The sequence below is a fragment of the Apodemus sylvaticus genome, chromosome 7 (assembly GCF_947179515.1).
Source record: "Apodemus sylvaticus chromosome 7, mApoSyl1.1, whole genome shotgun sequence".
Taxonomy (NCBI): Eukaryota; Metazoa; Chordata; class Mammalia; order Rodentia; family Muridae; genus Apodemus; species Apodemus sylvaticus.
The window spans coordinates 78,526,437-78,554,389 of NC_067478.1; the positions used below are offsets into that span (position 1 = coordinate 78,526,437).

Below are 27,953 nucleotides of genomic sequence, written 5' to 3' on the forward strand. Positions count from 1 at the left end.
GAGATGGTTCAGAGGTAAGTGTGTTAGCATATACAAAGAAAATGTCATAATTTAAAAAAAATATGTAATGCCAGGCAGTCGTGGCTCATGCCTTTAATTCCAGCACTTGGGAGGCAGAGGCATGTGAATTTCTGAGCACGAGGCCAGCTTGGTCTACAGAGTGAGTTCCAGGACAGCCAGAGCTATACATAGAAACCCTGTCTCAAGAAAATAAACAAACAAAATGTAACATAGAATAGGAAAATCTAGGGAGACATTTATTGGAAAGTTTAGTCCTAATCTCAAACCAAAATTCACTGACTGATTTTCTGTGAAATCCAAATCAGCCACGGCAATTTTAAAATTCAAATACTCTAACAATTCAGCCTAAAGATTATACTACTATAATGTTCATATATAAGGAATGGCTGTGGGAAACGTCTGTTTTCTATAATTAAAACCAGTATGTTCACATGAGAGCAGAAAACTTTGTATAGTAAAACCAGGGCGAATCACACCACACATGGTGAATCTGTGCCAAGGTGTCTCAAGCAGTGTTGGCTGGCCTTGTGTGACACCGAGGGCATGGCAGTGCAAAGGGCACAGGTGTCCTCAGAGCTACAGCTGCAGGGACCCGGTGGGATTCAGTGTAGGCAGCAGTAGAGAGAAACAACCTAAGTTGGCGGGGTTGGGTTCGGAAGCTTTTCATTGTTGCCATTTTTCTTTTGACCCCATATTGTTACTCCATAGTTTAAGAAAGGTTTTTGTTGTTGTTTTCCTATTGAGTTCACAAAACTGCACAATGGCTTTTGCAAAATTGTATCTTAAGTCTTTGTTTTCAAAATGAATCTCAGTCTGTAGCCCAAGCTGGCCTGGCAATGAACTATATATATCAGGCTGGCCTAGAACTTAGGGATCCACCTGCCTAAGTCTCACGAATGCTATAATTAAAGGAATGTGCCACCTTGTTCAGTGTCTTTAAATATTTTCGCTATTTAAGAGGATACAGTGGTAATCCTGGGGTAATAAAAACTGTTTTTACAAAAAAGTATCTTTATATAGGAAATATAATTAGTCCTGAGACTAATTCGAAGTGTAAAATGTACCTTCATGTCATTTGGCTGAAAACCCTGCTGCCCCCGTTTCCGGTGGGCTAGGGACCTAGAACAGCTCTGCAGCCAAGGGACACCACTGATCCCTGGAGGTCACTCGAGGGCATTTCCTTCCTCCAACTTTTGGAGGTGCGCCCGCACCCATTGACCCAAAGCTCTGGATTACTGTCAGCCCAGGCTCTTTTCCCTGCTTTTTCTTAAAGCAAAGGCGGCCGTTCCCTTTGGCACCGCCTCCCTGCCTTCAAACTGCAGCCGGTCCGATTCTCCCGTCCCTTAGGCCACCACCGTAGAGCCGGCCGTACTTCCCATCCTCTGCAGCACCTCTCCTAGGGCCTTTCCCGTTTTTTCCAAACGTGCACTGCTCCGAGCGCCTTCGTCACCGCAGATCCTGAGCTGCAGCCTCGGGTCCCTCTCGGCTGTCTCCGACCGGTTCCCCAGCAGAGAGGCGCAGAAGCCCTACGTTCCGGTCGCCCGTCCAAGCGGCCGCTTTTACGACACTGCGCGACCGCAGTGCGCGGCTGACGGCAGAGCCGCGCTGCTCTTGGAGAGGTCACTCCGGAGACGGCGGAGCCTTTGGGGCGTGGGGGTCGGTGGCAGTAATGTGGCGCGTCTGTGCGCGGAGGGCGCGGAGTGCTGTGCCCAGAGCCGAGTTCAGGGCTCGATGGGCAGCCATGAAGGAAGGCCCCGGCGTCCCGTGCGGGAGCCCTCGGACCGGCCCCAGTGCGGTTCGTTGCGGCAGTGGGATCCCCAGCTATGGGGTCCGCTCGTTGTGCGGCTGGGGCTCTGGCTCTGGCACGGTCCCCCGTAACCGCTTACTGCGACAACTCCTGGGGTCGCCCAGCCGCCGCTCTTACAGCCTCCCTCCGCACCAGAAGGTGAGTGATCCACCCCGGAGCCCGTTGTCCTTCAGAGCCCGCTCGCTCCTTGGCGTAGGGAATCCTCCTTGAGAGGCCTCCGACAGCCAGCTTCCTTCCAGATCTATTACGGTCCCTTGCCCAAGACCTTCCCAGTGGGGATCTCTTCTATTGAAAGAAGAGCTCTAAGCCTGGGGCTATAAGCAAAAGGTCTGAGAAGTCTCACGTGCTTTCTCAAATCCACTAGACTGACTGGAGGATCAACCTGCCACTGAGAGTCATGAATTTCTGGGGTGCTAGAACCTTTGTATCTCCAGTTTGTAATGGGACTCAGTAAATACTTTGCATAAAATTGGGTGGAATGAAAGTCTAACGCACACGGAGGGTTAAGTACCCCTGTTTAAACGTATGCTTTTTCCGCAGGTTCCACTACCTTCGCTTTCCCCTACAATGCAGGCGGGCACCATAGCCCGTTGGGAAAAAAAAGAAGGGGAAAAAATCAGCGAGGGCGATCTAATTGCAGAGGTAAGTCTTAGAATGTGCAGATGATTGTAAGGGAGTGGCTTGGTTGAATAGACTAAAGCTTAGCCTTCTGATAGGTAGTTTCTTCTTTCTCTTTAAAAGCTGCTCCCCTTCCCACTTCCCATTTATCAGACATGATTGGTTAGCTCAGTTGTCAGCAGCCAGCTAAACTGTTTTCGACAAGGTTTTACCATGAAACCCCGACTGGTCTGCAATGCTCAGAGATCTGCTCCGGAGTGCTAGCAAGGTCTGTCTTCTACCCAAATGTTTTTAAATCATCCTTTCAAGTCTGTGGCAGTGGGTTTATCTTCCTACGGATTTCTAGACACGTTCTAATTAACTGCAGGTTGGCAGTACAAACCTAAGCCAGTGCTTTGTGTTAACAGGTTGAAACTGATAAAGCCACTGTTGGGTTTGAAAGCCTGGAGGAGTGCTATATGGCAAAGATCCTTGTTGCCGAAGGGACCAGAGATGTACCAGTTGGATCCATCATCTGTATCACAGTTGAAAAGTGAGTAAAAAAACCCTTGTAATCTGTGAACACTTGGTGCTTTTAAAGCATTTTGACTCAGATTGGAAGTTAAGGACATTTGAGGACTCGCTGGGAGGTTAGGGATTGAATTTGCTTTATAAATTCTATATTTATGTATTCTTTTTCTTCAGGCCTCAGGATATTGAGGCCTTTAAAAATTATACATTGGATTCAGCAGCAGCTGCTGCACCGGCAGCCCCAGCTCCAGCCCCAGCTGCTACCCCAGCTGCTGCCCCAGCTGCACCTTCTGCAAGTGCTCCTGGCAGCTCCTATCCTACTCATATGCAGGTAAGACTCGGCCTCTGAGTGCTGGCGCCTGAGGACTTGTTATTAATATTTTTATTGTCATTTTTCCGTATGGGTGGCATTCTGAAAACTTGTCATTAAATATAAATGCCTGTCATCCAGCAGTATACAGAGATTTTAACTGTGAAACTTGACAGCTTGTATTTTTGTTGTTTTCAAGTGTGTGAGCTTGGACAGTTTCTTTAACCTTTCTTAGCCTTAGCATAGGATACAGGAAACGCTTGGTTTTTCTCACTCACAAACAATGTTAAAGGTTTTGGAAATGATTTTTTTTTCTATTCAAGTAGAATTTAAGTAGAGAACAGGTGCTATTGGTTGAATGAAAATCTGCAGATGAAGTTTTCCTTTGGTTTAGAGTGGGCTACTTCTAAGCATAGATGAAGTATTCCAATAATAATCGTTAATGAGAAAATAACAATAAAGAATAAGTATGAAGGCGTTGGAGTGATGGCTCTGTGGGCAAAGCACTTTCAGAGGTCGAAGGTTTGATTCCCAGCACCCACATGGCAGCTCACGGCTGTCTGTAAGTCTAAGTCCAGGAGATCCAGCACCCTCACAAAGACATGCATACAGGCAAAACACCAATGCATATAAAATAAAAATAAATCATTTAAAAAGAATAATCATTATGGACTATGTCTATGGGATAACATTGTAACAGTGCTAGTGGCCATAAATGTGATTACCATGAACTTAGGTCAGCTTCTAAGAAACTGACTTATGCTTTTTTTTTTTAAAGTAGATTTTCCTTTGTGTATATAATCTAATTGCAGTTTCCCATCCCCACATCCTCCCTACTTCCCTGCCTATCCAAAGCCATATCTTTTCCTTCTCTTTCTTATTAGATATCTAAAAAATAATAATAATAATAAAAAAAACTAGAATAGGGCCAAACAAACAGGGAAAAAAGAGTCAAAGAAAAAACATATACAGATGCCAAAGCTCGTGCACCAAATCATGTTATTAGATATTAGAGTTCTCCTCTGTGTATCTTAGGTGTGGTCTTGATGTTGGAAGTAAGTAAAATCTAAAGGATTAAAATTTGATCTTTCCTTAACTTTATAGGAAGTTTTCTGGATGAATCAGTTTCTTCTCTGGAAATCATGTTCCAATAATATTGGTAACAATCCCTTATGATGAAATTTTTCCTGATCTTTAGCTTTCATGGTTATTTCTTTCAGTTTGGCAACCTTATTTATAAGACCTCGTTTCTCCATTTTATCCTGCTTTGTGTTCAAGTGTTAGAATTGGGCCCTAAGAATCCTTTGAGATGGTAAAGATTTTCTCTCTCTTTCTCTCTCTCTCTCTCTCTCACACACACACACACACACACACACACACACACACACTTTCACTTACTTCACTGGTGATTATGCAATGAAGAAAAATTCTGAACAGAAAATAATTTTTAAAGAATTTCTAAGTCTTGCAAGGCAGGGTGGCACACACCTTCAATCCCAACACTCAGGAAGCAGAGGCTTGCAGATCTCTGTGAGTTCCAGGCCAGCCCAGTCTACAAATTGAGTTCCAGGATAGCCAGGGCTGTTATACAGAGAAATCCTGTCCAAAATAAAAATATTTGTTTTTACATGCATTTAGTGTACACTTAAAATGTGCAGAGCTTATCATGAGAGTAAGTTCTCTTCTGTAACCAGAGTACTATGGGAGCAGAGACAGCAGAGTTGGAGAGTGAGGCTTGTTGACTTCAGTGAGAGACCCTGTCTCAAGGAAATGAGGGAGATAGCTCAGGACACATCACATCCTCCTCTGACTTCTCTACTGCACACTTATATACTACACACACACACACACACACACACTTATATACTACACACACACACACTTATATACTACACACACACACACTTATATACAACACACACACACACACACATCAGAAAGTTTTTTTAACAGTTTTAAAAAATTTAATATATTGTTCCTCTAGTCTAGAAGAATGGTGTTTAGTTTTATAGAATTTTCACTCTAGTCCTACCTCACGCATGCTAGTCAGCTATTCTTCTACTCTTGAACCTCATCCTTTGTTCCCAGAATTGCTCTTAATGTTCTTTTTTTTTTTGTTTTTTTGTTTTTTGTTTTTTTTTGGATTTGGTTTTTTTCGAGACAGGGTTTCTCTGTATAACCCTGGCTGTCCTGGAACTCACTCTGTAGACCAGGCTGGCCTCGAACTTGGAAATCCGCCTGCTTCTGCCTCTCAAGTGCTGGGATTACAGGCGTGCACCACCCCACCTGGCTTTAATGTTCATTTTTTAAAATTGTGTGTGTACACATGTGCATCATGTGCATGCTGGTATTCCCAGAGGCAGGATTGGCTTCACTGAAGCTGGAGTTACAGGTCGTTGGGAGCTGACCATTGGGAACCAAACTCAGGTCCTGTGCAAGAGCAGCAAGTGTTCTTAACCGCTTAGCCATCTCTCTAACCCTTAATTTAAAAAAAAAAAATCATATACATATATGTGTGTGTGTGTGTGTGTGTGTAGTTTCTTATGGGTGAAAAGATGCTTATTTTAGAACATAGCAAATTCAGCGGAGTGCTTTGTCTAGACCAAGATTATTCTATAAGAATGAAAAGTATCTGTGGTAACCTAGATCAGCAGTTCTCAACCCTCAGGTCACAACCCCTTTAGGGAGCCAATTGACCCTTTCAAATGGGTCACACATCAGATATCTGCATATCAAATACTTACATTAGACTCCTAACAGTTTCAGAATTACACTTATGAAGTAGCAGTGAGTCCAAATTTTATACCTCTGGGGTAACCATAATGTGAGAAACTGTATTAAAGGGTAGCAACGCAGCATTAGAAAAATTAAGAACCACTGACCTGGTTGAAAAGATACTTTGTGTGTGAGAGTGTGTGTGTGTGTGTGTGTGTGCGTGCGTGTGCGTGCGTGCAGGGAGAGGGAGGTTTGTTTTGACCATCTGAAAGAAATCTTTCCCATCTCCCTGTCGCTTTTCACTTTGGGGGATGGCTTAGGGTGACAGGCCGCGTATAGTCACTCTTGTTCTGAAGGAAGATTTAACTGGTAGAAGGCAGTTAGCACAGGCCTATGTGATGGGTGACAAGGTCTCACTGTGTAGTTGATAAGCACGCTTACCTGAATGCTTTCATGCTTCCTGGCTAAGCAGTGATGTGTGTCATCTGTCTCCACAGATTGTTCTTCCTGCCCTCTCCCCAACCATGACCATGGGCACAGTGCAGAGGTGGGAGAAGAAAGTGGGCGAGAAGCTGAGCGAAGGAGACCTGCTGGCAGAGATAGAGACCGACAAGGCCACCATAGGTGAGAGTGGGAGGGGAGGACCATCCTTCCCTGTACTGTGTGAGTGATGACGTGACATCTACAGTTCTGAGATTTGCTGCCAGGGACATGATAACAGTCATCACAGCCACACATGTCACTTCTGAGCTGTACTCGTTGATGGAGGCTATGCCAGGGTCTATGCTAAGGCCCATGTTCACTCTCTCGGCTATATTTTTATGGTACTCAGGAGTTGTATCAGAACTGTCATTGTCTAAACATGGAAAAAGGAGGAGGGAGGAGGAAGACAGTCATGCCCTCTAGGGCAGGAGAAAACCAGAGCCTTTCAGGTGGTGTAGATTAGTCTCACAATCTGAAAGTGGCATGGATGCCAGTCTTCACATGCATCACATTTTCCTGGGTCCTGTCATGTATCTGTGGTGTGTGTGTTGGTAATCCAGGGTTCCAGGGGTTAGGAACTTCTTTCCGCTCTTTATGGTTTTCAGGAGCAGAAGTCTCATCCATGCCATATTGGTAGAACAGGACATAGCATTAGGCAGGAGTGTCACACAGTGCTCTTCATCGTCCTCTTGGTAGCCTAGGGCAGGTGCCAATCAAAGAGTAAGACCCCTCCCACCATCTTCTTCTTGACTCACTGTACTTTTTTATAATCTGCTTCTTCTCCTCTTCTTCTTCTTCGTCCTCCTTCTGCTCTTCTTCCTTCTCCTGTTCCTCCTCCTCTCTTCTTTGAGACGAGACTGTGCTAGGATTACAGGCTTGTACCACCATGCCTGGTTCCCTCCTAGCTATTAGAAGAAATGATTCCGCCTTAAGGAAAAAGCAGGGCCCAGCAAAGTGGTTTGGTGTGGGTAAAGGTTCTTGCTGCCAAGCCTTAGATGTGTGCTGCCTCTGTTCAACTTCAGCAGAGCTTCTACTGAGTATTATTCCCAGTTGGGAAATGGAAGCATTCGTTAGGGATGTGTGTGTCCATCAAGAAGAAGCATAACTGTGGAGAGAGCCGGAAGGCAGAGCTTGCCCTTGTTGGTAGCTTGGTTTTGCTATTTTTAATTAAATTAAATTAACTAGTAAGTTTATGAGACAGGGTCTCACTCACCCTGGATGGCCTGGAATTCACGAGAGATCCAAGTGCTATGACTAAAGTCATGCATCATCACGCCATGCTGCTGCTTCTTTATAGGGAACTCCTTGCTGTGTAATCTAGTCTGCTCTTGACCTTCTGTGGCCCAGGCTAACTTTGAGCTACCATCCTCCTGTCTCATTGTTCCTGATGGTGTGATTGCAGGAAAACACCCAGCTTTAGCCTTTACTTTTATAAGTCTTCAGTGTTTGAGAGAAACAGTAGCTGAGTAACGTCTTACTTGGTGATGCAGAGACCCCAGTGATACTGTATTTAATCACATTGGAAAATTTAGCAAAATGTCAAGTACAGCCTTTGAGGAGCTCTGAGAACACTTTTCCTGCTGAAATCCCATGTTACTGTCCTGCTGGCAGTTCTTGTAATTTGACTTCCTAGCAGTCTAGCTGATACCATCTTAGTGTCCTGTAAGTGCCACATAAGGCCACCCTTGAGGCGTTTTCGGTAGCTCTTAGAAGGCGCCCCTGTCTGCAGTCTTGGCAGGCCAGACAGAGTCAGTATCTACGGGGACTGGCTCCAGACAGAGTCAGTATCCACGGGGACTGGCTCCAGACAGAGTCAGTATCCACGGGGGCTGGCTCCAGACAGAGTCAGTATCCACGGGGACTGGCTCCAGACAGAGTCAGTATCCACGGGGGCTGGCTCCAGACAGAGTCAGTATCCACGGGGGCTGGCTCCAGACAGAGTCAGTATCCACGGGGACTGGCTCCAGACAGAGTCAGTATCCACGGGGACTGGCTCCAGACAGAGTCAGTATCCACGGGGGCTGGCTCCAGACAGAGTCAGTATCCACGGGGGCTGTCTCCAGACAGAGTCAGTATCCACGGGGGCTGGCTCCAGACAGAGTCAGTATCCACGGGGGCTGGCTCCAGACAGAGTCAGTATCCACGGGGGCTGTCTCCAGACAGAGTCAGTATCCACGGGGGCTGTCTCCAGACAGAGTCAGTATCCACGGGGGCTGGCTCCAGAAAGGCACCCATGTATGCTCAGCTCGCATGTAGCTTGTTCCTCCCAAATTGTTTTGACCTCTTAGGAGGGCCAATTGCATTTTTCATTTATACTTCGTGCAGGGTAAATACTTAAACATTAATTGACTTAAATCCATAACATTTATGTAAGGATTGTATGGTCAGACATTCCTTGGTATATGTGTTGGCAACCTGATTCAAGGATAAGTCTATAGATTAAAGTCCCCTAAATAAGTGGACATAGTATTTGGAGGTTGGGGTGGGGGTGGGGGTCGCTGGAATTGGACCTCAGGCCTGGAACAAATTAGTAAGACTTGTGCCTCTAGCCCTGTACACTCTAATCATTTCCAGTTCCTTGCAATGCCTAGGACAGTAGTGCTGTGTGAGTAATTGCACACGGATTACTTAGGAAGTAGTTGCAAGAACACAAAGTGTATGTGCTAAGTTCAGACCTCCAAAGCCTAAGTACATAGTTCATGTCAGCAGCAATGGAATATGGGCCTACAGTTCAGTGGACTTAGGGATGCAGAACCTGTGGACAGAGGCTCCACTGTACTATTCCTGTTCCCATGTTAAAGTCAGAAATGGAGGCACAGTGAAGTTGAGTAGTTTGTCAAAAACAAAACCAAAAGCAATGCTAATAGTTTAAATATGAAAACTGTTTTACCTGAAACCCTGGTGAGGGTGTGGGAACGGTGGAGGCTCAAGTCCCATAATGATTTTCTTTCTACTTAAGGTTTTGAAGTACAAGAAGAAGGTTATCTGGCAAAAATCCTGGTCCCTGAAGGCACAAGGGATGTTCCTCTGGGAGCCCCACTATGTATCATAGTAGAAAAACAAGAAGATATAGCAGCATTTGCCGACTACAGGCCAACAGAAGTGACCAGCTTAAAGCCACAGGCACCACCATCTGTCCCACCCCCGGTAGGTGTGCTACTGACCTGGGGAATTGTCCGTTCAGGCAGATGATAGCTCAGGTTCCTGTGCGTGCGTCCGATCCTATACAAAGGAAAGTAACTGGCAGTATCTGTTAATCTGTGGTGTGTGTGCGTGTATCGTGTGCTGTCCACCTGATGGTCAGTAGTTTACTCTGCCACCATCTTAAGCCTTGCTGAGATCAAAGGTAAGTTGCATGTCCTGCTAGTGGTGTGATGTCATGTCCATGGGAGGTGATGGTGTCACCCCACATTTTCTGTTGCTCAACTAACGACCTGTTTCCACTCTCAGTTCTGGTACTTGTGATTGATTGTAGCAGATGTAGCATGTTTTGGACTTTGGACCCTGAAGTGACATGACTCGCTGTAGCATCATGCACATGCACTCTCCAGTGCACTCCTCTATGGGTTTAGAAAAGCTGTACATTTCCTCAGAGGAAGCTTGCATTCTCAGTCTTGTGTTGATTCACATGCTATCAAGGAACAGGTGGTCCATTCCTTAAGATATTTGAAACATGGGACCTGATGCTGTCATTTTATATCCTGAAGTGAGTTAAATAAAGCAGAACTCAGGTTAATTATGTACTCAGTGGAAATAAAGAATTAACAGGAAGTAAGGTATTTGGTGGTCCAGGTACTTGGGAGACTGTGGCAGGAGGATCACTGTGGCTTACATAGTCTCAAAGGGAAAATGACAAGAAATGGGAGGTAGCAAGTATGTTATACATAGGTCAGTTTTAATTCCACACCTCTCTAGTTAGCACGCACAGTTTCTGTCTCTGACAAAGTATTCTTCCCATTTGTCTTTCATATTACTCAAACCAGGAAAATAAACATTTATATTTATAAAGACTTTTCCATTATAAAATGAGAACCTGTGTTCTGTCAGATTATCTTTGCAGTGATGAGTGGATGGATATTCTGTAACTTTTTTCCCAAAGGTGGCAGCTGTTCCTCCCACTCCCCAGCCTGTAGCACCTGCCCCCTCAGCTGCTCCTGCTGGACCAAAGGGAAGGGTGTTTGTCAGCCCCCTTGCAAAGAAGTTGGCAGCAGAGAAAGGGATTGATCTCACCCAAGTTAAAGGTAAGTTTCTTTCTGAAGAAAGGGATTATACAGTTAAAGTTTAGTTAAATGCTATTTGTAAGGCCAGCGCATACACCTGCATGGAAGGAGACATCCTTGCTGCCTTCACAGAGTAGGGAGAGCATTACCGTGTTCTGTTTAATCTCCTAGTATTGCCCGTGTAATTTGTAATTGTCTTTTCAAACTTTCCTCTATTCATAGGAAATCTTCAACAGCAGCAATGAGGGAAGGAAGTGTCTCTCACATTTACCATCAGATCTCTGAGGAGCTAGCTCCTGTAATCTTAGGGACCTGGATTCAGGCAAACCAGGCTTTGTGGCTTTGGTGCAGAAAAGAATTTCAGGACTTGGGGCTGGAGAGATGGCTCAGCGGTTAAGAGCACTGACTGCTCTTCCAGAGGTCCTGAGTTCAAATTCCAGCAACCACATGGTGGCTTACAACCATCCATAATGGGATCTGACACCCTTTTCTGGTGTGTACAGTGTACTTACATATAATAAAGAAAATTAAAAAAAAAAAAAAGAATTTCAGGACTTGTCAGAATGAAGCTGAGTTGAAGTTTTATTAAAAATAAAAAGGTGTTTATGAGCCAGGCATGGTGGCCCATACCTATAATCCTATCTCTTAGTACAAGGCTAGCCTGGTCTACAGAGTTCCAGGATAGCTAGAGCTATACAAAGAAACCCTGTCTTGCAAAACAAAACAAAAGGGGCTGGAGAGACAGCTCAGCGGGCAAGAGCACTGGCTGCTCTTCCAGAGATCCTGAGTTCAAATCCCAGCAACCATATGGTGGCTCACAACTATCTGTAATGTGATCTGATGCCTCTTCTGATGTGTCTGAAAAGTTACAGTGTACTTATATTTAATAAATGAATCCTTTAAAAAAAAAAGAAAAAAAAACAAAAAGAAGAAACATGCCCACAAAAAAAATCAAAAGCACATCAAAGAGATATTTTAATGAAGTTTTTAAAAGATAAATGTATTTTTTTTAAAGATTTATTTATTTATATATAAGTACACTGTAGCTGTCTTCAGACACACCAGAAGAGGGCATCAGATCTCATTCGAGATGGTTGTGAGCCACCATGTGGTTGCTGGGATTTGAACTCAGGACCTCTGGAAGAGCAGTCAGTGCTCTTGACTGTTGAGCCATCTCTCCAGACCCTTAATGAAGATTTTAAGGATGGAGATTAAGAGAAATATTCTCTGGGAAATAATAATTTATACCCAAGTGTGGGTATGGGGTTTTTAAGAGATAGTCAGAGGTCAGACATGCTGAAATGTAACTGTGGGCCCACAGGGAGAGTTGTATTAGTCGGCCACCATTAGCCATGTCTACCACTGTGGTGGCTCTCCTCTTGCTCCTTCTTCCCCTTGGGGAGTGAGATTGTGGGGGAGGCTCTGGAGGTGCTGTGGATGGAATTGTAATCTATAGATAGAACAAGGAGCCTAGGGTTTTATATATAGTACAAGTCTACTATAAATGGGGCTTTTGATGAGCTTCCTAGAAAATTGTTGTTTTCTTACTGAGAGGAGAGAGGGCTTTAGCATATGTTAATGTTGGAATTCTTGCTTCTCTGGTGCTTAGAGGCTTCTGTCTACTTCAGAATGAGGGGTTCCTTTCCCTTCTCATAACCCCACAATTTCCTTGTCTTTATCCTGTCTTACTTAAGTGTTGGCAAAAGCATATGTGTTTGTTGAGCAATATTGAGCTATAGGACATGGCTGTGTACTAAATCTCAGTGTGGGTTAACTGAGTGTAGCAATAAGCAAAACTGGCTCATCAGGTAAAAGTGCTGACTGCTGCTGACCTGAGTACTGTCCCTAGGACCCACACAGTAGAAACAGAACTGACTCCTGTCATTTGTCCTCGGACCTCTGTGTACAGTGTGACACTTCATACATAAGGGTTAAACTCAGGTCATTAGGCTTGGCAGTAACATCCTTACACACTGCACTTTTCTTAACAGCCCAGGTTTTTTTGTTTTGTTTTGTTTTGTTTTAATTTTTTTGTTTGTTTGTTTTTTAATGAACCTAGGATCATAGTAGGCAGACACTGTAACACTCATATATATTTCTACCCATCTCTTTATTTTGTTGTAGCATCAAAAAAAAAAAAAAAAAAAAAAAACAGCCCAGGCTGGCCCTGAACTTTCAGTGTTCTATCTTCAGCCTCCTGAGTAGCTAGGATTAGAGGCCTGAACATCAGGACCTATTTTAATTTCTGGATTTTCCCATTACTCTCTGCTGCCCTCAGATCTGCAGTTGTTGCCCTCAGTCTGGTTCCCACTCACTAAGCTGCTGTTTGTTGGTGTCATCTTCATACACCGTGCTTAGTATCAGACAAGCTGAAGGTATTTCACAGAGTAGAGGGGCTGAGTTGGTAATTGTGCCTGAAGAACTTGGACTAGTGGGGTCATGTGTTGGAGAGGTTATTTTGGTAGAGGGATAAGTTGAAGAACCTCGGTATTGTTTTCATGCAGGCTGGGTTAAGTGATTCCTTTATTATTAGCTAAGCACATAGTTAGTAAGAAGCATCTGTGCATGAGGTACTTGTTTGTAAGATGGAGAACATTCCGACTTCACTGGCCAACAGGAGCAAGTGAAGTGACAACAGTCTAGCATTGCTGTGAAGGGTGGGATACAGAGCTAGAATGCTCAGGTTTAAATGTCAGCTCCGCCTTACTCTAACAGTATGACCTTTGCTGGCTCTGTTAGTTGTATATAAAAATAATACTTAATATGGTGTGAAGATTAATAAGTAAACAGTGCTTATGCAGAGAAAGCATATTAGCTATCCTGGCTCTACATTTTATTATGAACTGAGGTGACTTAAGAGCTAAAAAGAAGTAGACCCAGTGACAAACCTGTTAGTGACAGACACAGTGGCTTTTCGGATGGATGAGGAGGATCTTCCTGAGGAAGTGATACGTGACCTCACGTCCACACAAGGAGTCATCTGCACAGCCTCCTGAAGGGTCAGAGAAAAGCATTTTGGCAGAGGGCGATTCACCAGTAGCTCATGGTCTGGAATCATACCAGCCTTGACGTGTTTGAGGAACGTAACTGAGCATGGAGAGGAAAGGGGAGAGTAGAAATCAAGGGTGAGAAGAGTCGGAGCCGGGCGTGGTGGCTCACACCTGTAATCCCAGCACTTGGGAGGCAGAGGCAGGCGGATTTCTGGGTTCGAAGCCAGCCTGGTCTACAGAGTGAGTTCCAAGACAGCCAGGGCTACACAGAGAAACCCTGTCTTGAAGGAAAAGAGAGAGAGAGAGAGAGAGAGAGAGAGAGAGAGAGAGAGAGAGAGAGAGAGAGAGAGAGAGAGAGAGGAGTCAGAAGAAGCTGGCCTGGTTGGCACACTCCTGTACTCTAGCTGGTCAAAAAACTGAGGCAGGAGGATCTGTTCACGGTCTGCTGGGCTGCACAGAGCAAGGAGGCTGGGGCTGGGCATAGTGGTAGAGCACTTGACTAGCACTGTGTGAGTGCTAGCAGTCACAAGACAAAAAGTACCTTCAGCTGGTGCCAGGGGTCCACTCCTTGAGAACCTGGTCCATTAGAGACAGTTGGTGACACAGGGTAGAGTGGCTTGGCAGGAAACAGGATTCTCGAGTTTAAGAAGAAGTGGGATTGGCCTTCGATAGAATTTAGACCATTTTATCTGCTTTAATTGAGATTCTGGATGGCTTGTTCTATGATGGGAGAATTCCTCCTTGCTACTGTTAATCAGTTTAGAGAATGTCTGAGAGGGGCTGAGATTGGAGAGATTATAAAGGAGCCTAGGGTCGGGAGCCCTTTCAGGGGACAGTTGGGTTTCTGGAACCTTCTGTGCATGTTTCAGGTTTTCAGTTCTGAGCTGACTCAGTCAAGTGCATGCTTTTTATTCCAAGCAACAATGAGTCACCCTGATGCATAATAGAAGATAAGCACTGTTTTAGAGTTCTACAGGGGAATGATTCTAACAGCCTGAGAAATGCCATTGGGAGAAGGGAAGGAAAGACGGAGAGGGTGGGACCGATGGTCAGGGCTAGAAAGAGTGGAAGGGTCAGTAGGATGCAGTGTGCTTCCGGTTACTTTTATTGTAATCCTGGGACTTGAAGCAGGCTTTTGTGGCCTAGGCTCAGTGAGCTCCGGACCCAGGATTGTGTGGTGTTCACCGGTACCAAGTGCTGGGGGTATTTTCATGTAAGCACCAACCGAGTGTCCAGCGGTTCAGCCCACTTCTGACATCAGTGACTCAGCTAAAATGAGACTCCATAGGTGAAGACAGCTCTTCCTGTTCCTTCTAAGTGCTCAGGGTCCCTTGTGTGTTTAACTCATTAGCAGTAAATCATAGATTGCCAAGTCTCCATGGGTTTGATAATTAGCTAAAATGACTGATAGATACTGTAAAAAATACAGCTCAGGCACAGCTAATGGTAGAGAAGTATAGGACAAGGTATAGCAGGGAGCGATCCCGGGGCACCCGTGCACTCTGGGGACTTGCCATCCTGCCATCACATTGCTGTCCTCACCAACTAGGAAGCGCACAGGATCTCACCGCATTATCTTCATGCAGGTACCGTCATAAAGACATTATTGAATAAATCGCTGGTCAGTGGTTAGTGAACTCAACTTCCACTCTCCCGTTAGTGGGAATTGGTGCAGGAAGCAGGGGAGGGAGAATGGAAAGGAGATTGAAAGTTATCACACTAATCAAGTGTTTGGTCCTTAGACTAACAAGACTGATGCCCCTTATCCAGAAGCCCCACCCTCAGTCACCTTGTTAGCATAAACTAGTGTGACAGAAGGAGGTTCCATTGGAAAAAACAAATACTTATCACTTGGGAAATTTCTTAGATTTTGGAAGACCCATGCCAAAAGCCTGGATCAAAGACCAAACATATCTGATTATCATGCAACAGCACCAGCAAAGAGAAGAATGTGTTTGTTGTGGATTTCAGGGATTTAAAATTATTTATTGTTGGGGCTGTGGAGGAGGGAGCAAGAGGAAAAAAAAAACCCATTGTAGTAGAACCAAATAGATAGAGGGACACGGTAATTAGAAAATTCAGCCAAAATGTTAACTATTGAGGAAGAAACTGAGGCGTCTGGTGTTGAGGGTCCAGTGGTCGCATGTGTTTGCACGTGGCGCACCTTCTGCCTCACTGTCCCGTTGCTCTCACAGTCCAGCTCTGAACCAGGGCTGGTGCAGTAATCTCCATCCTGCAGATGAGACAGGGGACTGTAGTCAGCTGCCTAATTATCCACAGAGCACTGTGTGTCTCCTGCCAGGCTAGCTCTTCCCTTTGTCCCATACTGCTTTATGACCCGTCACCGGTTGTGCTTTGTCGGGGAGCTGGCAAAGCAAGGGAAAACATTTGTTGGCTAACATAGCTAACTGTGATGGGTCGCTGGTTTCCTCTTGAGGGCTTGAGCGTCGTGGCATCAAGCTCTGCTCCAGTTGCAGGGGAGGTTATGGTTTCTCTGTGCTTAAAGGGTGGGGAATCTAATAGAGGTCCCTGCCGCCTCTGTTCTAGAGCTCCTGGTGAGGAGAGAGAGTTCTAGCCAACTCTGTTTTCATAACGAAGGAAAGGAATTGGGAAGAACTGCACACAACGGGAATCCTTTAAAAGGCTGCCATGGGGGAAGATGAATCAGTTTGACCAATTTTTTTCTAGAAGTGGGCCAGTGTAAAAGGTATTATAATAACTAAATTCTGAATTTGCTTCAAGGCCAGGGTGATGTACTTGGGCCTGAGACCCTAACCCTGAGGTAAAGATGGGAGGGGGAGGGGAATTTGAACAACCTAAGCCTTGAAGGTCTCTTAGAGACACTGTAGTATTTCCTCCTTGGTTTGTAGCATGAGTTGGTTTAGTTTTGGTTGGTGTGAAAAACCTGAAAATTATGGAAAATAAATGAATCTAAGGATGGGATCAGTGTAGCTACACATTATTCATGCTATTCTGAAGTTAAAAAGGTTTATTTCTTCAGAAAATTGTCAACCTTACAGAAAGGTTGTACTTTATGATCAAATAAGAGTATTCCAAGGTTCAATGAGTTGGGGTTCTGTTTTGGTTTTGGTTTTGATTTTTTTGTTTTGTTTTGCTTTTTAAGATAACCACAGTCATCAGCTAATTTTCCTTTTCAGTTTATAAACTGTGATCAGTATTAGTTTTAGGTCAGTGTTTCCCAACTTAAAAGCAAAGAAATAAACAAAATAAGAAAATGCAAGAAAATAAAGAATTTAATTTAACTGGCTAAAACTTTGAGAGAAAAATAATTACTACTTACAATAGTTAAAAAGAACCACTGTTGGCTGGGATGTGGGGGGCAGAGGCAGTCAAATCTCTTGAGTTGGAGGCTATCCTGGTCTACAGAGTGAATTCCAGGACAGCCATGACTATTCAGAGAAACCCTGTTTCTAAAAAACAGAAACAGCAAGCAAAAAAACAAAACTACTATTGATCCAGGGCACTGTGGATTAATGAGCAAGTAACAAAGCCACTGTTCTGAGGGAGAGAGGGTCTTTTTAGGGTCACGGTGTTGACCTTGGAGATTCAGTGGTATGCTGTCACATGTGATATTTATGTGTTTCTTCAGGGACAGGACCAGAAGGCAGAATCATCAAGAAGGACATTGAATCTTTTGTGCCTTCTAAGGCTGCTCCTGTGAGTTATTTTTGGCTTTTTAAAATTATAATTTCATTCATTCATTCATTCATTCATCCATTCATTCATTCATTTGATTTTAGCTGTAGTCAGCTTAATATTATTATCATTGTGGAGACCAAATCTTGGGGCTCCATACATGTTTGGCATGTACTCCTGCAACTGAGCCACATCCTGGCCCACAGCCTTTATTTTTATATTTCTTTCTTTAATTCTTCAATTAAAAATGCTTTGCTTTCTCTTCATCCCCACACCCCACCTCTTCTTAGGAAGCAGGCTAACCTTGAACTTGAAATCTTCCTGCCTCAGCATCTTGAGTACTGGGAATTTAGGCATGCACCACCACGCCTTGATTGGTTTTAATAAAGAGTCTAATTCGAGTCCCTTTTGCTCTATGGAGATTAAACCAGCTGCTCCTATGGAACCAGCTACTCCTCAGAACTTTGCTGCTTTGGCGTGTGGCCGCCCACTGCAGTAGCCTGTCCCAGGTGGTCTCCAGTCCGTCACTAAGTGCCTTTCTTTTCCTTCTTAGGCTGCAGCAGCCGCCATGGCTCCCCCGGGTCCAAGAGTGGCAGCAGCTCCTGCAGGTGTCTTCACAGACATCCCCATCAGCAACATGCGCCGAGTAAGAGCACCCCAACGGCTCGCTCAGAGCTGCTGGCCATTTCCACTCTGGTTCTTTAGCTGTGTGTGTGGTAGTTTAAAACACCAAGAAGGGCCTAGCCAGTTGAAAATACTAGATTATTAGTTTAACGAAGTTTGATTTGGTCAGCTGAGGAATTGGGGTAAAGAAGTCTGTTTTGGCTAATCTTGTAGGAGGAGCCGTCCTTTGTCTTACTCTGACGTGCGAGGTAAGCTGCCAGGGAGCATCTGACCCCTGCCAGGCAAGCAGACTGAGTTCGGTATAGTCTGGTGTCACCTGAGAACTGATGTTGAACTCTGTCTGGTTTCAGGTGATTGCGCAGAGGCTCATGCAGTCGAAACAGACCATACCTCATTATTACCTTTCTGTCGATGTAAACATGGGAGAAGTGCTGTTGGTACGGAAGGAACTTAATAAGGTAAAACTTGGAAATTCTGTCTTTCCCATGAAAGCTCTACAGTGTTACCATGTGCTTTGTTATTAGAAACTGGTTATAGATAGGAAATTATTGCCATTTGGAATTGTTAAGTAGAGAATACCCTGGGAAAACTTGACTTCTTTTGATTTGTTGCAGCTATCTGGACAGTGTCTCACTAGGTAGCTCACACCTGGAACTCCATATAACCAAGGCTGCACTGGCCTTGCAGTTCTGCTGTAGCCTCTAAAATGTTGGGGTTACAGGAGTGCACCCTTTTCTGGCTTTTCACCCTTGATTAGAGCCTAGCATCTGAAACCCACTTTGCCATGGATAGATATTAGGCTAGCAAGTCCACTATGATTTGATGCTCAATCTAAATTTACAACCTTTTCCCCTCCCCTGTTAACACACACTCTGTAAGATGCTGTGTGACAGACGGATGCACAGTCACTCCTTTTACAAGCTCTGCTCCCTGAGCACAGATTTGTCTAGTGTTCAGTGCTTCATACATTATGTACCCAGCACAGAGTGCACAGCTGAGGCACATCGCTGGTTGCATGAGGGAATCAGCAGCAGAGCTCGCCGGTAGCTACAGGGTTACAGATGGTGGCATACAGTTGTCAGGATTCTGAAGCTGGGCTAGAGAGATGGCTCAGGGTCAGGACATGCACACATCAATGTCTAGTTGTCTGGAACTCCACTTCCAGGGTATCTGGCCCTCTTCTGACCTCCACAGGCTCCTGTTTGCATGTACATCATTCATACACACACCTGTGCACGCGCGCGCACACGCACACACACACACCCCCAAGTAAAAATTTTTTTTGTTTTGTTTTTCTTTTTTTTGAACTTGGTTTCTTCGAGACAGGGTTTTTCTGTGTAGCCCTGACTGTCCTGGAACTCATTCTGTAAACCAGGCTGGCCTCGAACTCAGAAATCTGCCTGCCTCTGCCTCCCAAGAGCTGGAATTACAGGCGTGCACCACCACCGCCCGGCTTGTTTTGTTTTTCAAGACGGGGTTTCTCTATGTAGACCTGGCTGTCTTGGAATTCACTCTGTACCCCAGGATGACTTTGTACTCACAGAGATCCTCCTGCCTCTCTGCATTCTGAGTGCCAGGATTAAAAGCATGCACCACTAGTGCCCAGCTACAACTCAAATATTTATAAAAATCAAAGTATTGAAATAGATAAATGTATCCGGTGTATTTGGTGTATTATTTTGAATGACTTTTTTGAGATATTCATACCATTTTAATGCCATATTCAATTCACACATTTGGAGTATCCTACTCAATGTATTTCAGAATATATTTATAATACCACAGTAAATTTTGGATCATTTTCACCACCCCAAATAGCCCTTTGCCGTAATCCCATCAATCCTTCCACTGTCCCCAGTCTTACTTTTTCGTCTTGGAATATTCACCAGTAGGCAAAATGGAATTCTCTGAGTAGAATCATGTGAGAGCCGTTCTTTACCAGAAACTTGTCATTTATCATACGAGGTTCAGCCGTGTTGTAGTATATATATCCTTTTCTTCCTTCCTTCCTTTTCCTCTTTTTTTATTTTTAATTATTTTTTATTAAATATATTATTTATTAAATAAATATATTTATTAGATATATTCTTTATTTACATTTCAAATGTTGTCCCCTTTCCTGGTCCTCTCCCCCCCCCACACACGAAAACCTTCCATCTCATCCCCCTCTCCCCCTGCTCACCAACCCACCCACGCCACTTCCCTGTCCTGGCATTCCCCTGTACTGAGGCATCTAGCTCTTTTTTCTTTCTGTCTTTTTGTTTCTTAAGCTTTATTATTTGTGTGCTTTGTATCTGTGCAAATGGCACGCTTAGGTTCTGAGGCTAGTCACAAGAGGGATCCCCCTGGAGAGGTCTTGTGATCTTAGGAGAAATAACTTTTTGACTATGAAGTATGAGGCTAGATAATTATGGGGGTGGGGGCTTGTAGATCTTTTTCTCATCAGTAGTTCCCTCCAAGTTGAGTAAATATTCAGTAACTGTGTAGAGCAGTACTGATTTCTTGTGTCTTTTTTGGGATGTTGAAGCAGTCATGTAGTCTTTCTGTTCTGTTAGGGAATTCCACAGTAATTGATCTTTTTCTCTTTTTTTTTTTTTGTTTTTTTTTTGTTTTTTTTTTCCGAGACAGGGTTTCTCTGCATAGCCCTGGCTGTCCTGGAACTCACTCTGTAGACCAGGCTGGCCTCGAACTCAGAGATCCGCCTGCCTCTGCCTCCCAGGGTGCTGGGATTACAGGCGTGCGCCACCACCGCCCGGCGATCTTTTTCTCTTTTAAGAAGAAAGATATCACTGTGATTCCCAGACTTCTGGATTTAAATGATTCTCCCGACTAAGCCTCCAGAGGAGACAAGAGAATAGTCAAGTGCTGCTGTGCATACTTTGATTCTTAGATGTTACCAATTCTTGCATTCCTGAAACAAAACCCATTTGGTCATAGCTAATGGGCCTTCCTATATATTGCTAGGTTTGTCTGCTAGTATTTTGTTAAGGGTTTTTCTATTATATTTATAAGATAATGTTTAGGTTTTAGCTGTTGGGTTTTTGTCTGATTTTGAAATGAGACTAACACTGGGGAATTGTTATTTTGTTTTGTCTTCTGTTCTTTAGAAGGCTAAGTGAAGATTTATGTTAGCCTTTAAGTGTTTGGTAGTATGGGCTAGTTGCTGGGTGGTGGCGGCACTTAAGAGGCAGAGGCAGGCAAATCTCTGAATTTGAGGTCAGCCTGGTGTGCAGAGCAAGTTCCAGGGTAAAGAAACCTTGTCTTGAAAAAAAACCAAGCTGTTTGGGTCTAGTCTGTGTGAGCAGATTGTATGACCAGTTTCATGATTATGTTTATTCTGAGTTTATACTCTTTATTGGTTGTTTCTTTCTAGAAACTTGATCATTTTATCTGGGTTGTGTAATTTGTTGGTGTTGGGTATTCATAGTGCTTCTTTTTTATGTTGGAAAGATAGCATGTCCCCAGTTTCACTCCCGATTTGAGGAATTTGAGTCTACTTCCTCTTTTCCCACCATTTGTTAGTGTGGTTGTTGTGTACTTGAACACCTTGGTTCAGTTGAAATGAAAATAGACACGCCATAAATCCCAACGTTCAGCTGCTGCTGTGCCTCCATTCAGTAGATAAAGAACCTGCTTCTTCTTGGGGTGGGGGGCCTAATAAACTAGTTGCTTGTTTTTTCACAGATGCTTGAAGGTAAAGGAAAGATCTCTGTCAACGACTTCATCATCAAAGCTTCAGCTTTGGCCTGTCTGAAGGTTCCCGAAGCAAACTCGTCTTGGATGGACACAGTTATAAGACAGTGAGTGACTGGAGACTGCAGAGTGGCCTGCGCTAGCTCGTGGCTGCTGACTGCAGCTAGGGACGTGGAGACTGATGCCTGTGGGTAAATGGGTTTGAAACAGCACAAAACTCCCTGAGACGGAGCACCTGGCCAGTGAGTGATGCTGTGGTTCCTCATATGATTCAGTAAAAGGAAATTGGTGTAAAACACAGTCTGGTTACACTGATAATGAATGTCAGAGAGCAAGGAAGAATCTGTTCTCTGGTCACTAGAAAGTTCTGTCAGTGTGTGACTGGCTGGGTACAACACATTAGGTTTTTGGAAATACTTTATCAGTTAAGTGTTCACTGATTGCTTGGATGAAGAATCAGAGGGAGGCTCAGTGAATTCTGTAGTTTGTTCCAGGTTAGTAAGTTGATCACTGTCAGGATTCCAATACAAGCCCTGGCCTTTTCTAGAATGTAGGTAGGCACTTTTATACTATAGTTTTAATATTATGTGTCTGAATATGTCTCTGGGTGGGGAAATGTGCGAATGAGTGCAGATGCCCAAGGAGACCTGAGGTACCACATCCTTCCTGCCTGACATAGGTGCCAAGAACAGGATTCGGGTCCTCTCCCTAACCCCAGCATCAACACAGGTACTGTTAAAGAAACCCTTCCCTCCTCTCCTGTGCTCATACACTCGCATCGCCACTTATACACAGATCCTCAGAACAGCCAGTTGGTTTGTTGTAGGCAGCAGCTAGACCCTTCATTTTGTGTACCTGGAGATAGTCTTAGGTCTCAGAGATCGGGCCTTAGTCCCACATAACTGTCCCCTCTTAGATGCTATTCTCAGATCTAGCAATCGACTACAAACAGGTCCCCATGTGCCCTTCAGCAGGATAACTCACAGAGCTCAAAGAAATACTCATGTAGTGGTGTCTTACTGAGAAAATTCTCCAAAGGGGACAGATGACATTTAGGCCATCTTAACCTACAGAGTGAAACACATTTCAGCAGATAAATAAAAGCCAGAGATGCTGCTGGGGTGTAGGGTCTCTGCTGATCTACTCTCAAAAAGACTGGGAGCCCTATCTTAGGTTTCTCCTGAGTAACGACCTCCTCTGATTTCTCTCCCATCGTGTCTCTCAGCTTTTTTGTTTTTTTCCCTCCCTCCCTCCCTCCCTCCCTCCCTCCCTCCCTCCCTCCCTCCGTTCTTCCCTCCCTCCCTCCTTCCCTCCCTCCTTCCCTTCTACCTACCTTTTTACCCCCATCCCACCTCCCCACCCCCTGCTCTTTGATGGACATGTATACCATGGCCAACTTCAAGACAACTTCTGGGAGTCTGTTTTCTCCTTCCACTGTGTGAGTTCCCAGGCTTGAAGTGAAGCTGTCAGCTTGACTGCAGGTGCCTTTACCCACTGGGATGCCTCGCCACCCCCCATCCCCACAGTGTCCCTCCTCTCACTCTTTTCCATGTGACAAGCTTTGTTGCAGACTCTGTTCCAGCCAATGTACTTGTCCTTACAACCCAGAAAGGTCAGTCTGTTCCATGCTGCTGCTGATGGTGTTTTTGTGAGCTACGTGGTGCTTTAATCAAGAAATCAAGGGAAATAAGTGTGAAAGCAACCTTCTGATATATTTCTTCCCCTGTCCCCTTTCATTTTTTCAAAGTGTGAAGACACATCAAGATGTTAACACATAGGATAGATATCTCTGAACAATAGCACATTCCTTCTAAAATTGTGTGTCTGTGTGTGTCTGTGGTTAGTGATACTGGGGATCAGACTTGGAACTTTGTGCATAGGCAGGTAGGTGCCCTACTGCCTAAGCTACATCCTAAGCACCTACAGTGTTTGAAGTAAATGTTCAAGATCCATGTTATCTTTAACCGGCACCTTTTAGTGGTCCTTCCTCCTCCTCCTCCTTCCCCCTCCTCCTTTTCCTCCTTCTCCTTTTTCTCCTCTTCCTTTTTTCCTCTTCCTCCTCTTCTTCCTTCTTCTGGCAAGGTAGAGGATAGAAGAATTGAGGGAGACACTCCAGCTTTTTTTACAGATGTATTTATCTTATGTGCACGGGTGTTTTCCCTGCATGTATGTCTGTGTGAGGGTGCCAGATCCCCTGGATCTAGAGTTACAGACAGCTATGAGCTGGAAATTGAACCTGGGTCCTCTGGGGGAGCAGCCAGTGCTATCAGCCATGAGCCCTCCCTCCAGCCCTTATGGTGGTGAGTTTGACTCCATTTTCTTTTTCAACAGAAATCATGTGGTTGATGTCAGCGTTGCTGTCAGTACCCCTGCAGGACTTATCACTCCTATTGTGTTTAATGCACACATAAAAGGACTGGAAACCATTGCTAGTGATGTTGTTTCTTTAGCCTCCAAAGCGAGAGAGGGTAAACTTCAGCCTCACGAGTTCCAGGTAGGGTGCCATGCCTCAGCTGTAAGGCATGTATTGCTTGGCCTCATTCTCTTGTTGCATTTTCTGTTTTGATTTGCTATATATGATATGATACTTGGTCTTCAAAACAAAGCAATTGAGTTACATGGGAAAAGCTGAAAGACATATTTTCTTAATTGCATGGGAAAGTTAGTTGACTTTGGTTTATATCATGTGTGTCCTATTCAAGACTTTATTTAAAATAATTTTTTATTTACTTTATGTATATAAGTGCATTGTAGATGTATTCAGACACACCAGAAGAGGGCATCAGATCCCATTACAGATGGTTGCTGGGAATTGAACTCAGGACCTCTGGAAGAACAGTCAATGTTCCTAATGGCTGAGCCAACTCTCCAGCCCCCTATTCAAGACTTTCTTAAATAAAAGGTTTTCTCATGGCCTCTTAAGAGAATATTTGTAATTTTTCTCTTGATTATGGTAACAATGTGATCTATTTTTATACTTTTTTCCTTTAGGGTGGAACATTTACAATCTCCAACTTAGGGATGTTTGGAATTAAGAATTTCTCTGCGATTATTAACCCACCCCAGGCATGTATTTTGGCAATTGGTGCTTCAGAGGACAAACTGATCCCAGCAGAGAATGAGAGAGGGTGAGTGGGGAAGTGAGGAGGAGCTGGGATGCGGTCGCATCGTCATTACGGTTTTTACATATGGCCTGAAATGGTCGACACAGCGCGAGATGCAGTGGAAGCCACTTCCATTTTACTAAGGATTTTATGATTTTCAGTCATAGTTGAAATGTGATCTTGGCATGTTTTTTTTTCTTTTGCTCTTTCTTTCTTTCTTTCTTTCTTTCTTTCTTTCTTTCTTTCTTTCTTTCTTTCTTTCTTTCTTTCTTTCTTTCTTTCCTTTCTTCCTTCCTTTTTTGAGACATGATTTCTCTGTGCCACCTTGGCTGTCCTGGAGCTGTGAAATGTGGTCTTGGCATGTTTTTTTTTTCCTTTTTGTTCTTTTTTTCTTTTCTTTTCTTTCTTTCTTTTGAGACACGGTTTCTCTGTGCCGCCTTGGCTGTCCTGGAGCTCGCTCTGTAGATCAGGCTAGCCTCAAACTCACAGAAATCCACTTTCCTCTGACTCCCAAGTGCTGGGATTAAAGGCATGTGCCGCCACCTTGCTGCATGTTTTTCCTTAAAGTGTTAGTAAATATTTTAGCTTTCTGGGCCATATGATCTGGTGCTAAGTCCTTGCCATCGTACTATGACAGCAGGCAAAAACAAAACGCTAATGACTTCTAGAAACGTGGATCTACATCATAATAGACAAAATCAGTATTTGGCATGTTTTGTATAGTTTGGCAACCCGTGTTCCTAGGCATGTATTTAGTTTTCCTTTAAGGTGACAGTCTGAGCTAAAGATAAACAGTGGATAGAACCAGTTTTCAAATGCAGATCTATAATCACAGCTACTCTAGGGCCTGAGTCAAGAGGGTTAGAAGTTCAAAGCCCACCTTAACTACTTGGCAAGTTCAAGACCAGCCTGGTTAACTGTCTCGGATATTTAAAAACTAGTTTTTTGCTATTTGTTTGCACAGTATATAAGTGAACTAAATTCAGTCCTCTGAATGATAAAAGGGAAATAATCTACCTGGGTAGGATTATGGTAGGAATCAGCATGTGGGTGGCTGTTGTCTTGGACTCATTGGTTTCCTTCAGAATACCCACCAATGTTTTTCTTTCTAGCTTTGATGTGGCTAGTGTGATGTCTGTTACACTCAGCTGTGATCATCGAGTTGTGGATGGAGCAGTTGGAGCCCAGTGGCTTGCTGAATTCAAAAAGTACCTTGAAAAGCCTATAACTATGTTGTTATAATTTACTCAAGAACTTCTGCTCTTTCTCTGCTGATATTATATTTATATGTTATTAAACAGGTGGTTCTTTTAAAGTTTCACTAGTTAATTTTATTATTCAGTCCAGACAATTTGTTTGTAATAGACATAAATGAATCTTTTGTAAATGACAGTTACACCCAAATATTGTACCCCTTTAATAATTAAACATCAGTTTAAAGCTGTACACTCCTAGTAGAGGGACCTGTGGCCTAACTCTTTGGTGAGAAGGCCTTCCTGAGGGTATGAGATGGTCAGGATTGTGGCTTTCTACAGACAGGCTCATAAAAGTAACCTGGATGAGACCTTGGAAATTAGAGTTTAATTGATTCAACTTATTTAATTGATTCACACTTATTCAAGTGTGAGGGAAACAAAGTCATGAAAATTATTTCTTATGGGAGGAGTTTGAACAAAAGTTTTACTTTGGGATCTAACCCTAGTTAAAGTCTCCTGTTACATGACCTTAGTTTATCACTCAAGGAAAATAAGTGAAACTTTAAGAGTCATCATTTTCTTAGACCTCTTCAACCAACTGTTATTTTTATATGAATCTCTAAATAAAATAGCTTTTCCCTCAAGATAAAGATATAAGCCAGCTCCTTGGTATAAATGAAAATTTATGTATTTATTTATAAACAATTTCAATGTATAACTTGAGAATTCTTCAGTTTCCTCCAAATAAAAGAACATGCATATTGAAATGAACAAATTGTAGAAGTAGAACTTTCCTTCTGAGATGAACTGGATATTGACTGTACATGAACCCAATTATCCCGTTATTACTCAATTTGAGAACTCTGTGGAATGACTGTGGAATGTATATGGGAGAAGTGTACATATGTAATATATGGTTTTAGAGTTGTATATGTGCCAAAGTTCATTTATGACCAGATATTGCCTGAAAGGAAATGGGAGTGAGGATGTCAGTGGGTATTTCGCCGCACTGCATGCAGTGCTCAAAACAGGCACCTGGTGCTGTAGCCACAGCTACTGAAAACATAAAGCAGGAGGATAGCTCAGCAACATAGCAAGGTTCTCTCTCAATGAAACAAACAAACATAATACCCAAAACAACACAGCAAACTGTGGTTGGAGAAAGTTTTTTAAAAGTGTATATTCAAGAGTGTTTGTTCTCTCACCCCAGTCCTGTCTCATGTAAAATAAGAGTCCTAAGACCCCATTGGACAGAAAACCTTAAGGTAGGTTTTCTTAAGTGGCTCCCTTCCCAGCCTGAATACTCTTTTATTACGTTTTTACCTTTGTGTTGGAGGGAAGCAGGGCTGACATGCAGAATAGTAAAAATAAATTGGGAACAGACTTCCTGTTGATGTGATGTGTTTTTCATAAATGTTTGGGATTATATGTGACTTTAAAATAACCCTGACCTTGTGTGTAATATGGGGGGGCACCCCCTAAAATTTGAAGTGTTTCATCAGTGTTGAATCTGTTTCTAAGTGTTCATTATCACATGGTGCAAGCGACACTCCACACAGTCCACAGGCCTCCAGTGGCCGTGTTTCTGTAAAGGCAGTCCCATGCGGGGGCCTGCCTCTTCAGCACTGAGGTACTGAAAACTGCAGAAAGAACATGCGTATCACAAGGGCGCATCATTAGTATGAGCCAAATCTGATCAAATGTGAAACTGAAAAATGACTCATCCTTTGCTAATGCTCTTTTGTTCTCTTGAAAGAAAAATAAAAGGTTATCATCTGACAAAAATGTTCTCAGTTAAGACTGAATCTCACCTGTAATCTAAATCTGGACTCAGAACAGTAACTAAAGACATATGAAACAGTGCTTTGGGTCAAGAACAATTGCTTTCAAAATTAAACATGTTTTCAGTGTATCTGAACTAATGTTTGATCTATTTGTAGTTTCTTTTACATTAAATGATTGTTATCAAGTGTCAAGCTCCCAATACAGGTGACAATTCAGTTGT

General features: G+C 43.6%; 1 protein-coding gene across 1 annotated transcript; it reads left to right on the forward strand.

Moving 5' to 3' along the window:
• Positions 1-1,597: 1,597 nt before the first annotated feature.
• Dlat (dihydrolipoamide S-acetyltransferase) lies at positions 1,598-27,866 on the forward strand. The gene is made up of 14 exons (XM_052188381.1): positions 1,598-1,966; positions 2,369-2,470; positions 2,854-2,978; positions 3,131-3,287; positions 6,479-6,605; positions 9,424-9,611; positions 10,564-10,705; positions 17,285-17,352; positions 17,885-17,977; positions 18,306-18,413; positions 21,640-21,755; positions 23,980-24,142; positions 24,640-24,776; positions 25,865-27,866. Exons 1-14 carry the CDS (start codon positions 1,691-1,693, stop codon positions 25,992-25,994), a joined length of 1,932 nt encoding a protein of 643 aa, XP_052044341.1. The 5' UTR covers positions 1,598-1,690; the 3' UTR covers positions 25,995-27,866.
• The last annotated feature ends 87 nt before the right edge of the window (positions 27,867-27,953 follow it).

Bases quoted from the DNA above. Each gene is read 5' to 3' on its own strand.
- Dlat (XM_052188381.1), top strand. From the start codon at position 1,691: ATGTGGCGCGTCTGTGCGCGGAGGGCGCGGAGTGCTGTGCCCAGAGCC. The intron at 2,979-3,130 runs GTGAGTAAAAAA...CTTTTTCTTCAG, and splicing joins ATCTGTATCACAGTTGAAAA to GCCTCAGGATATTGAGGCCT. The intron at 17,978-18,305 runs GTAAGAGCACCC...GTCTGGTTTCAG, and splicing joins CCATCAGCAACATGCGCCGA to GTGATTGCGCAGAGGCTCAT.